Here is a 12,271-nt window from a genome sequence, read left to right on the forward strand (position 1 = left end):
GAAGAGTCTGTGTTTCCTGAAATGGAGGGGCTCTGTTCTGTTGCTTAGGCTGGTGCCACAACAAGGGTTCCCCCTGGGGAGGCTGCTGAACCTGGCCGGGAACTGACTGGAAGCCATATTTGATATACCTAAATGCAGTGTCCACTGTGAATCTTTATGTTCCCTCTGTTTTGTATAATGGCTGTGTCTATGTATTCTCTAGTCATTGAAGACACCCATAAATTAGTCAAGAAAACTGTCCAAGTCAAAGAGATTTCTAGCTGTTTTTCTAAACTAACTCATCAGCTAGTCCAGTCACCCGGGACTTCATACCTCCCACCAACAAACCCAAAAGAGGTCACAAATGTGCATATGCACACATACTGTATGTCACATGTATAAAGTGTCATATATAAAGTTAGCTCATTGATAAACATTTATTTAGCACCTCTGGGTGCCAGGCACTCTGTGACATGCTGGGGCCCAGCAATGAGTAACACAGACATCACCATGGTTTACAGTAGGTGAGAAGACAGGCGTGAGTACTGAATATAAGCATGGGGGCCATGACAGGGAAGTGGAGGGTGCCCCTGGGTTCAACGGAGCAGGTGGCCTAGTCTGAAGCCTGAGACCTATTTTAAAGGTCCCTATTCCCACACAGGGGAATGTATTTGAAAAACTAATACCCTCCAGATGCCTAGGAATAACAAGAAACATAAGACGAGGCTCCTGATCTCAAGGAAGGAAATACATGATATACACGAAATAGTCTTTTCAAAATCCATGTGTCTTGTCTGACCTTAGATATGATGATCATGTCTACATAGGCTTTTAATGCCATCTTCTTGCCACCAGCTACCCACCCACCACTCTCGTATGTCCACCCACTACATTCATCACGGGAGGGCACCTTTCTTGAGCATTTGTAAGCTATTGAGATTCTGCATCTTCCTGTGTCCAAGTGGAAGAGAAAAGGTGGTCACGGAGGGGGCAGATCATTTGCCATGACAAAAATAAAGGAGAATGCATTTAGTAGCCCACGATGAAGGGTCCCTGCAGGGTAGGACCTCTATGTGCTGTGATTCAACTCCATTAGATCAATTTTGTTGAACACTTTATGCCAGGTGCTATGTGTACGTGTTTATTGTCAAGAGGTTTACAGCTGACACAACAGAGCAAGACAAATAGACTGGAAAATAAAGTCACAGCAATCTAGTGCTGTGTAGAGGTCTGTCTGGGATGCTATGGGTACATAGATGCTAAGTATGGGTACGGGATGCTACGGGTACATGGAAAAGGGAAATATCATCTAGTCTGGACGCTGGGGTCTCTTCCTGGAGGCATAGTGTAGGGGAGTTGTATCTTGAAAGATTAGCAGGCGTTAGCTAGAAAGAGAAGGGTGTGAGGGTTGTTCAAGAAAGAGCAAATGGCAGGTATCTAGCATGAGGAGCACAGGGGGTTGCAATGGTTCTCCTATATTGCTGGAGAAGAGACTGCCTTGGAGGAGGACGGCGAAATGGGAGAATAAGCAGCAAGAGGTCTTGAAAATCAAGGAAGAAGAATTTCAAGAACAAAGTCAACATTAAGTGGCTGAAATGAGATAGGGCCGCAAAAATGTCCACAGTGTTTGACAACTAGAACAGGATCGATGTGTTCAGGGAAGGGGTGGGCATTTAAGCCAGATTGCAGTGGGTAAAGAGTAAGTGAGTGGGAGGTGAGCAAGCGAACACAGAGGTAAGCAACTCCTCCAGGAAGTCTGGCCAGGGAAGGGGAAAAAAAAACAGGGTTTTTTCGAAATGACACACAGGTTTGAACACATTTAAATGCTGAGAGAAAGGAGCCAGTGGGGAAGGAAGAGGCAGCAGGGAGCTAAACCACTGACTCAGGGTTTCCCACCCAGAGCGTCATGCAAATCCAGAAACCTGGTGAGCAATTCACGTTGGCACATCAGAAGGAAAGAAAGAAAGGTGCAAGCACAGATAAAAAGGTAGGAGTACAGGAATAGGAGAGATTTCCTGTCTAAGGGCTGTTTTCTTTACAGAGCAGGAGACAAGGCAATGTGCTATGAGTGAGGTGGGGAGGGGACCATAGGAGACTTCGGGGTGACAGACTTTGGAAATCACATCTCTGAGGAATGGGGGCTGTTCAGGCACCACGTGCGGACTGCCAGGCAGTCCCAAGATTCAGTTGTGGGGGGTCCACGGAGCTGTGGCATATCGGTGGGCTCAGCTGTAAGATGGTCTCCACACCTCGGCCCTCCAAAGGTAACAATGGAGGTGCTAAGGCTAGGGCTTGCTGGGCGGAGAAGGCTAAGGCAACAAGGGAAGGTTTCTGTGGTGGGCCATGTTTTCCAGCTGGGGGAAGAAAATGGACAAAACCATTTAGTAGATTAGGGAACACTGGACAATGTCAGGGACCAGAAGTCTGATCAGGAATGGCAGGAGAGGGGCACCTGTGTGGCTCAGTCAGTTAGGCGGGCTGCCTTCGGCTCAGGTCATGATCCTGGGGTCCTGGGATCGAGCCCCACATCGGGCTCCCTGCTCAGTGGGGAGTCTGCTTCTCCCTCTGCCCTCTGCCTGCCACTCCCCCTGCTTGTACTCTCTTTCTCACTATCTCTCTGTCAAATAAATAAATAAATAAAATCATTAAAAAAAAAAAAAGAATAGCGGGAGAAAGTCATACAAGGCTAACTAGACAGAACACCGCAGTCAGAGTGGTTGGGAAATACTCTTCTCAAATAGCTAATTTCTTAGACTGTGTTGAGGACTAAGGCTCAGCCACAAATCCTCCAAGTCCACTGATGTGAGTTCATAGAACTCAAATGTCAGTAACATAGTGGTAACTCTATACATGCATGTACATTTTGTTTCCTGAGTTGATAAACTAATGAAAGATTCATCACCATATTGACACTGTCAATTTTTTTTTTTGAGAGAGAGAGCAAGCAGGAGGGGCAGAGGGAGAGGGAGAGAGAGAGAATCTGGAGCAGGCTTCACACTCAGAGCAGAGCTGGACAGGGGGCTCAATCTCAGGACCCTGAGATCATGACCTGAGCCAAAATCAAGAGTTGGATGCTCAGACCCATCTGAGCCACCCAGGCGCCCCGACCCTGTCAAATAAATTTTAACTGATAAAAGCTTGAGAGAAAAAGTATGTGTGTGTGTGTATGATGGGTAGTCTACTGGATAAAAGTTCTCCACTGTGAATCTCTTCTACAAATTCTGCCCTCCCTGGATGATGGAATTTCCTTACTGGGCAGAGCTCCCAGGTCACACACTCCCTGGAAGACACCTGTAATCTCTCACTCATTATACATCTTTATGACTTGCTTTGATTTCTGAAAGTAGAAATCAGAATAAGGGAATACTTTTCTGGGCCTAGAGCCATAAATTCTGGTTTTGATTTCCTTCATCCGTTACTGCCACTGCTATTTTGACTCGGGGTCTTAGAATTGGAAGAGACCTCAGAAATCAACTTGTCTGGTGTCACCCTACAGGAGGCCAGAGCAATGGGTGGTTCTCCTAATGTCACACTGGCAGTTGGCAGTAGGGCTGGCCCTATGTCCAGGATCCCTCACTGCTCTTTCTGTCCCTCTGTTCCGTACCCTCGAGTAGACGCTCCAGAAGTAATACCTACCTCGATCCTCTTCCTGAACCTAACCATGCCCTCCACTTGAACTGAAGTCAAGGCGCATGAAGTAACAGATCCAAAGTCTCCATTAATCTGGGCGTCACGGACTGTTCTGGCACCCACAGGCACCCCAGGGCAACACAGCAGGGGTCTGAGTGTGAGTCAGGTGGAAGCCTCTTCCCTGCAGGTGGTGATGGGCCGCGTCGCTGGCCACACTTCCTGCGGTCAGTTCTTCCCTCTACATCTCTATGGACCACGTGCTCTTCAGCAGCCCCAGAAGGGACTTACGCTGAAGGTTTCCCAGGCTCCGTCCCACAGACCACTCGTCACTCCCTTGGTGTCAATCAGCACCCAGAAACCCCAGCAGGAGATCACAGCCTAGCAAGGTGGTGCAGGAAGATTCCATTTCAGGGTGTGGAAAAGCAGGGAATGGGGCCCGAGGCGGCTCTGTAGGGAGTGATCTTGGGGGAAGAAGGAGGTGCCACCACACGCAGAGACCCGTCGCATGCCCGAGCCCAGAAGCCCTTTCGTGTGGGTCCAACTTCAGGAAGATACCAGGTGCAGCCTTGAGGCGGCCTGTCACCAGACCCATTCCACGGCGCAGCTTGGGAACACACGTAAGGGGGAAAGAGGTCACTTCCGAAGAAGGAATCAAGGCACATTCAGTCCAAACGTGACCTCAGTGCGCGTGTGAGTTTCACTCGCCTCCTCCGAGGATTAGGTCAGTGAACATAGGTGTGCTTTTCTTTTTAAAAGCCTACCTCTGTGGATGGGACAAAGCGCGAGCAGAAAGGAATTGGGTGAAATTAGCCAGACCCACAATGCTAGACCAGGGTTATGTCTTCTCATCCTCCCTTCCGTCCCACTGGCCCCGGAAAGTTACACGCCGTTTGTTAGCGAGCCAATTCAGGAACTCTAATGAAGCAGAGTTTTTGCAAAAACAGTCATCAGAGGCCCCCTTGAAGGGTGCCATGTAGTTTCTGTGGGCCTCCCTCCAGGGCACGTGGACCTGTCCCCACACACGTACACTTCCCCATCCCAGGCCACCTTCCTCCTCCCCAGCCACAGCGTCTGGCCCACTGTTGCCCCACACATCATCTGCTACTATTAATAGCTCGAGTTCAGAACAATTTACTGTTTCAAATATAAATCAGTGAGAATTCAAGGTTATTGCCTATCATAACACCATTCTGACTCACTTGCATTCCGACGTGCTTTCCGGAGACAGGTGGAGGGGCGGCGCTCAGTCGCATGCCAGGAATGTCACACGGGCCTGGCCCCCAAGAGCATGTGGCCCGTGTGGCTGTCACCCACGGTGAGTGCCCCTGGGGATAAAAGGCTGAGAACTTCCTGCCAGACATTTTTTTTTCTTTTTTTCTCCTTTTTTTCTTTGTTTTTTTTTATTCTTATGTTAATCCCCATACATTACATCATTAGTTTTAGATGTAGTGTTCCATGACTCATTGTTTGTGCATAACACCCAGTGCTCCATGCAGAACGTGCCCTCCTCAATACCCATCACCAGGCTAACCCATCCTCCCACTCCCCCTCCCCTCTAGAACCCTCAGTTTGTTTTTCAGAGTCCATCGTCTCTCATGGTTCGTCTACCCCTCCGATTTCCCCCGCTTCATTCTTCCCCTCCCGCTACCTTCTTCTTCTTTTTTTTTTTCTTAACATATATTGCATTATTTGTTTCAGAGGTACAGATCTGAGATTCAACAGTCTTGCACAATTCACAGCGCTTACCAGAGCACATACCCTCCCCAGTGTCTATCACCCAGTCACCCCATCCCTCCCACCCCACCCCCCACTCCAGCAACCCTCAGTTTGTTTCCTGCGATTAAGAATTCCTCATATCAGTGAGGTCATATGATACATGTCCTTCTCTGTTTGACTTATTTCACTCAACATAATACCCTCCAGTTCCATCCACGTCGTTGCAAATCCTGCCAGACATTTTAATTCTGGAATTGCATTAAATCCAATAATCGGATCTTTAAAAAAAAAAAACACAGGACAAGCACCATCTCTGTCTTCCAGGATTAATGATCTAAAAGGATGGAGACGTTAAGGTGCTACCTACAGATGAGATAGGCGGCCTTCCACCATCATATCCCCATCTTCTCAGACCCATTCTTCCCTGAGCCAGATGCTGGGGCCCCACAGACTCCGTACAGCTGCGCAAAAATCACAGCAACGGTTGCACCACGGAGCTGGGACGGGAGGCCCTCCTGTGTGCAGGACCCTCTCTGCAGCCCCCTTGAGCTGCCCAACAATCCTGGAAGGTGGATGCTGCGATCATCACCATTTTACAGAGGAGGAAACTCAAGTTCAGAGTGCGTAAGGAATTTGCTCTGGGTCCCGCCTCAGTCAGTAAGCCCCAGAACGGGGATCCATGCTGGGCACCTGGCAGCCCACGTTCGTAACCACTGTACTGCTCGGCCTCCCCAGGGACAAGGCTGCCGGGCACGACACCCACACTGACTGCTTGAATGGGGTTCCCTCCGCCAGGAAGGCCTCTCCAGTACTCCTCCACTTGTTAAAACCCCATGCGTGCTCTCAGGCTGAGTTTCCACTCCTCTTGCTGTACCACACCTCCCCCCTGAGAGCCAACACTCCTCAGTTCTCCTCCAGCACCCTGTGGAAATCTCCGGTGCAGCCCTGCGGTCTGCCCTGTGTTATTTCCCTGTCTGCACAAGGAACATTCTCCTTTCACCCTTGGAGTTATGTGCAAAATCTGCAGGAGGGAGAGGGCCATCCTTAAAGACACCCCAAACACATTTTCCCTCTCAGTTCACGGGCCACATCCTGGACCTGGGTTTTGGGCACAGTGTTTTGCACGCAGCAGGTGCTCAGTGTGTGTTTGTGGAGATACAGAGGGGTTTAGCAGAGCAAATACGGCTTTGGAGTAAAACAGAATTTTCTTACCGACACCTCGCACTTTCACTATCTAGCTGTGTGACTTTGGTCGAGTTATTGGAGGTACTGGGCACACGCCACACGGTTGCTGATAGATTCCATGAGATCCTGCCTGGGCCTCAATCTGCCAGCACCTTTTACACCATTCTTGTATTATCTTCAGTGACTCCTAAAGATATTCTGACCACATCTGGGAATGTCAAAGGGAATGAAGATACCCGAGACACTCTCATCCCCTACAGAAACTTGTAAAGAATAAAACAAGGGCGCCTGGGTGGCTCAGATGGTTAAGCGTCTGCCTTCGGCTCAGGTCATGATCCCAGGGTCCTGGGATCGAGTCCCACATCGGGCTCCCTGCTCCTTGGGAGCCTGCTTCTCCCTCTGCCTCTCTCTCTCTCTCTCTGTCTCTCATGAATAAATAAATAAAATCTTTAAAAAAATAAAAAAAATAAAAATTAAATTAAAAAAGAATAAAACGAGATGATATTTAAGTTGCCACCCAAGATAATAATAGGAAAGATGCCAAGAGTCAATACACAACTGATTGCCAAACAAATATTGTCAGTAATAATTACGACAGGAGTTCAAAGGGAAGCCAAAACATTCTGGTTAGGGTGTCAAGGAAATCTTTCGTGATAAGGTAGGCTCTGAGCTGAATTTGAAGGATGAGTATGAGCCAGAGAAATGGAAATGGAGAGGAGAGAGGATGTGTCCCCTGGCAGAGGAGAGAGGATCAGCTCAGGCCTTAGGCTTTCTCAGGACATGGTATTTGTGGGGCATGCCCGGCAGACTCACCACCTACAGGGACAGAGGGTGGACGCACACGAGAGGAAGGGCTGAGGGGGGGCGCAGGAGTGCCACAGCCCCCAGAGAACCCGTGAGCACATGCTCTGTTGAACAGACACTCAGCCCCAATCCACGGTTGCCAGGCAAGAAACGGGACCTGTGGTTGACAGATATCCTGATGTTTTCCTTTTTCCACAGAAGAGGGAAATCTGGATTTCTATGCAAAATCCCACTATTATGAAATGTTTGTAACAAATCTGAAAAAATTTAAAAATACTCTGCAGGCCAAAGAAAACCTGTGCACAGGCTGGATTCAATGTAGAGAGCACTGTTTAGAATTTCTGCTATTGGAGAGCAGGGAAACAGCGTGGAAAGATAAAGTATTACTTGCCAGGCTAAAAGAAATTTGGACTTTTTTTTCTTTCAGAAAACACAGGACCATGGGAAAATGCCAGCCAGCACCCCTTCCATTTATAATAGCCCCCAAAAGGGGAAATAATGGGAAATCACTTTGTTGGCTATAATTTTTTTTTAAGATTTTATTTATTTATTTGACAGAAAGAGAGACAGAGAGAGAGGGAACACAAGCAGGGAGAGTGGAGAGGGAGAAGCAGGCTTTCTGCAGAGCAGGGAGCCTGATGCGGGGCTCGATCACAGGATCCCAGGATCCCAGGATCATGACCTGAGCCGAAGGCAGACGCTTAACGACTGAGCCACCCAGGCGCCCCTGTTGGCTGTAATTTTTATCATCTTTAAGTTTCCCCTATTTATCTAAGTGGTTTGCCTACAAAATCAACTTATCACTGTGATAATGAACTCTGCTTTGTTTACTTGTGAAGGCATGTCCCTAATCTTAGACAAGTCCCTAATCTTACTTTAAATGTTCTGGTTTTACGGGTGGCTCTGTGCCTTAATAGCTTCATCAGTAAATGGAAAGGCTGAATTAAGTTAGATAATATGTAAGGTCCCTTCCAGTTCTAACACTCTAAGAGTCTATGACTCTCTAAAGAAGAAATTCAATGAACTCTTAATGGATTTATACTAAATATGTGATATATATTTTTAAATCTAGCAGTTTTATAGTTTCTAAAGGGCATTCTTAATTTCATTTACTCTTTTTCAGTGACCCTACTATCACCCCCATTTGACAGAGAAGAAAGCTGAGGCTCAGGCAGGTTCCGTGCCTCCCTCATAACTATACCCAGTACCAATGGCAGAGATGGAGTTCCAACCCACGTTCTAACTTTCTGTTCCACAGTCTGTACCCAAAGGGCTTCTGGCACTAGAATCTCAGAGAGAGGACTGAAATAAGGCTAAGTCCCTAAACACTCTTTTTTTTTTTTTTTAAGATTTTATTTATTTTTTAGAGAGCGAGCGAGAGAGAAACAGCATGAGAGGGGAGAGGGGAGAGGGAGAAGCAGGCTCCCCGCCGAGCAGGGAGCCCGATGCGGGGCTCGATCCCAGGACCCTGGGATCGTGACCTGAGCCGAAGGCAGACGCTTAACCATCTGGGCCACCCAGGCGCCCTCCCTAAACACTCTTATGGGTGATGGTCTGGGGTTCCCGAGGAGCATTTCATGCATCTTTGGAAGCAGCCTGACATCCCTTCTGAATCCAGGTTGGTGGGGCAGGAGGGATGGGGTGGGAATGTGGGAGAGACCCGTACCTGTCCTTACCTTAGTCATAAGGCAGTCTTCCAAGTCTCCTGCAGTCAGGGATTTCATGGCTTGTTGGTCAATCCTCAATGGAGCAGCAATGTCTTGGTTTGTCCCTCAGTGGAGGATACTTGCAGGTTGGCTTCCCAAGAATGTTAGTCTCGGTGCTAAATTTCTTTGAGAATGTGTACGTGGACCAGAGACTGGCCTTCTCAGTTCTTCCCTCCAGCTCTCATTTCCAAATTGGGAGCATCTGTCTGTCATCTTTCGGGAATTAAAAAAAAAAAAAAAAGGAATTTAAAAAGGAGAGTTGATGAAATTGAAACTGAATTCGAGTCCAACTTAATTTGACTCAATTTAGCTCTATTGACGGGTGCTTTGACCAAAGGCAATTTTCCCAAGTTGTATTTCCCACTCAGATACTTAAATCTCAAGATAGAAATGCTCTGTAGTTGGCTTCTTCCCCGCCTTTTTATGCTCTTGTCCCAACACTAGATGCACCCTGCAGCCCAGTATCTTATATCTCCTTGTTCTTATCCTGTTGACAGTAAATATTCCTTGCCCTCCAATCCAGAAAATCCCACAGATTGATTTACCTTCTTTACAATAAACAAACAGGGAACTGCCAAACAACCAGCCAGGCACCCATCATTATGCCTACAAACAAGTGATCTGGTCTCATCAATCAGATCAGGGCACAAATAATTTGCATGTGGAAAAGCACACACACACACATGCACACACACGCACACACACACACAAAGGTACAAACAGAGAGAGGCATGCACACATGGACAGGCACCCCCAGGAATAGCAGGAGAGGGATCCTTCTGCTCACCTGCTGACCTTTAAATAGAATCTTCCTCTTCCCACTTGAAAGCTGGCAGTAAAAATAAAGTCAGTGTAAACAGGGCCCTTGAGAGTAAAGGAAACACTCTTGTCTGGTTTTGCCAGCAAAACCATGTTGGAAAACAGCTCAGGCAGTAAGTTCCCAGTCTGGTTGGCTGGGGCTAGTTTTATTACAGAAAAAAAAAAAAAAAATTCACAATGGCCTGATCTCCCTGAAGCTGGTAAACATCGGAGACAGCTATCAGATGATCTAAAGAAATTACAGCGCTTCTGGGAGCCCAGCTCACTTCTGAGCAATGCTCTGAACACATGTCTTTCCAAACCCACCTCTGAGAGCTCAGCAGCCATGCTGGGTGCCTGGGCTACTCCGCTTTTGGTAGCCACTGTATTTGCGTAACGCCACGCTCTGCCCCGTCTGAAAGTCGCATCTGAGCCACACCAGAGCAACCTGCTCCGCCCACCTCATTAATCCAGCCTTCACACCAGCTTCTATAGATCCCTCCTGTTAAATAGTGTAGTCAACTGAAATATTCTCTGTAAAGATTGCAAAGCTACCCTTCCTCAAAACTGCCTTGATTTTCCATTTTCTTCTATTTGTAATTCAAAGTCTCCTTCGTTTGCTATCAGATGCTCCCGAATATTTCAGAATCTTCTCTTGGCTTACCACTGGTCAGTCATTCCGAACTTGGTTTTTCACAAACAGAACATGAGCCTGCCTCTTGGAATTTCCTACAATTCAGAATCCCCTCTCTGCCTCATTTTCAACTTCACCAAAGTCCTCCTGGTTTCTCCCATGAGCTCTCGTTTTTTTGTCCTTACTTCTACTGCACTGTAATCATTAACTTGGGATTCCTGGTCTTCTGGTGGGGCCTTTCCTACAGTTCTCAGCTTCCCCCACAAGCCGTCATCAGATGCACAAACTTGCATCATTCTGTGCCTGGGGCTGCCCTTCCTCCATTGCCCCAGCACAGCCGCTGATCAGAATGTTGCAACTGGAATTCTTCTCTCACTAGGGCTTAGTGATGCTTCCCAGATGTGAACAGGGAGAACGACCAGCAGGCCAGCTGTAGAGCCTGGGAGAAGGAAGAAATCTATGCTCAGGGTGGCTTACTACATTCTAATTTTACCTGGATGCCATACCTGGCAAACAGAAGGTTATATAAACCCAACCAGTTCCTGACTCCCTGATAGAGTTCCTCATGGGCAAAGGTTCCAATATATAGGGCGGTTCCACAGTGCAGGCCCTCTGACAGATTGGCAAAGAAGACCTTTCTTTGTAGATACAGATCTCTGGCTAAGTGGCTTTTGGATTAGCAAATATTTATTGAGCAACAGTCTGCCTAAGGCACTATGTTGGGCCACAGAGAGGGATTCAAAGTTAACTCAGATTCTCCTCCTTTCTGGGGAAATAAATATCCTCATTTCTCATGACTCATGCCAAATGCCAGTATGAACATGTAAACCAGCTTTGGCTCAATTTCTATTGTGAGGACCAAGAAGTTATTTTTTAAAGTTAGTTTAGCAAGGTATTCAAAATCCTAAACCAACAATATGAAAGTCCTAGGAAGATAATGTCACCCCTGATTCACCAACAGAGGTGTTTCCTATTGACTTACCTAATGGCTGCAATTTTCCTTCCCAGGAGAAGGGTTGGCTTGACCCAAATCAATCTTAAATACACAAATATGTTAAAGTTCACCAAGGTCACAAACCCTGACATATTTTTCAAAAATTTCCTTTAGTTCTAGGGTGACTCAAAGCTGACACCTCCAAGGACCAGAGACAATTGTCCATGCTGTGAGGAAGTCCCCAGCAGTGAAGAAGGCAGTGACCCTGTCCGTTCAGTATCCCCACTGTAGTCCAGTACTTAACACATAATTGACCCTCAGTAGTGACGAAAATTTGACTGCATTACACATGAAAGTGACATTCTCATATATAGGATATTTGGAGATGCATCAGATCACTTTATAAATTATAAGTTTAATTTTATACATGCACCTGTGATCTTTTAAATGACTATCATCTTTTATAGAGAGGCCTATTATAAAAGAACTTAGCATAGTACCTGGCACATGATAGGATCTCAATAAATATTTGTTATCATATTCCATTTTCCTCCCTGGGGAGGGGAACCCTCCTTTTAATGTATGTGAGTAACTGTCCTGGTCTTATCTCTGGGGTAAGATCTTTCACTGGGTTGGTCTTCAGAGTCCCATCAAAAAGCTAGTCTCCTTTCCTGTCATACCAGAAATGGCAACCGAGATAGCTTGAGCTTGATCTTTATCTAGGTTCAGAGGTAGAAGGTCCCAAACTCAAACACCTACATGGGTTGGGCAGATAATAAAATAAATCAGGATAGAGTAGAACAATGGAAAGGGGTGGGGCCAATGGTGGACTCAAGAATATATTCCCTATCTAGGGAGGATATTCTAGGGTGTGTGTGTGTGTGT

The 12,271-nt window shown here is 46.9% G+C and overlaps 1 protein-coding gene across 1 annotated transcript in view; it reads right to left on the bottom strand.

Moving 5' to 3' along the window:
- MAB21L3 (mab-21 like 3) overlaps window positions 1-12,271 on the bottom strand; it is a 45,187-nt gene that overhangs the window by 18,252 nt on the left and 14,664 nt on the right. The window contains exon 2 of the mRNA XM_064588584.1: window positions 8,991-9,233. Coding sequence (XP_064444654.1) covers window positions 8,991-9,038 — 48 coding nt within the window. The 5' untranslated portion in view covers window positions 9,039-9,233. The remainder of the gene's footprint in view (window positions 1-8,990; window positions 9,234-12,271) is intronic.

This window comes from Mirounga angustirostris, unplaced genomic scaffold (assembly GCF_029215605.1).
Source record: "Mirounga angustirostris isolate CCGP_5_RB_7025 unplaced genomic scaffold, mMirAng1.0.hap1 SCAF_4, whole genome shotgun sequence".
In the NCBI taxonomy this organism is placed as follows: Eukaryota; Metazoa; Chordata; class Mammalia; order Carnivora; family Phocidae; genus Mirounga; species Mirounga angustirostris.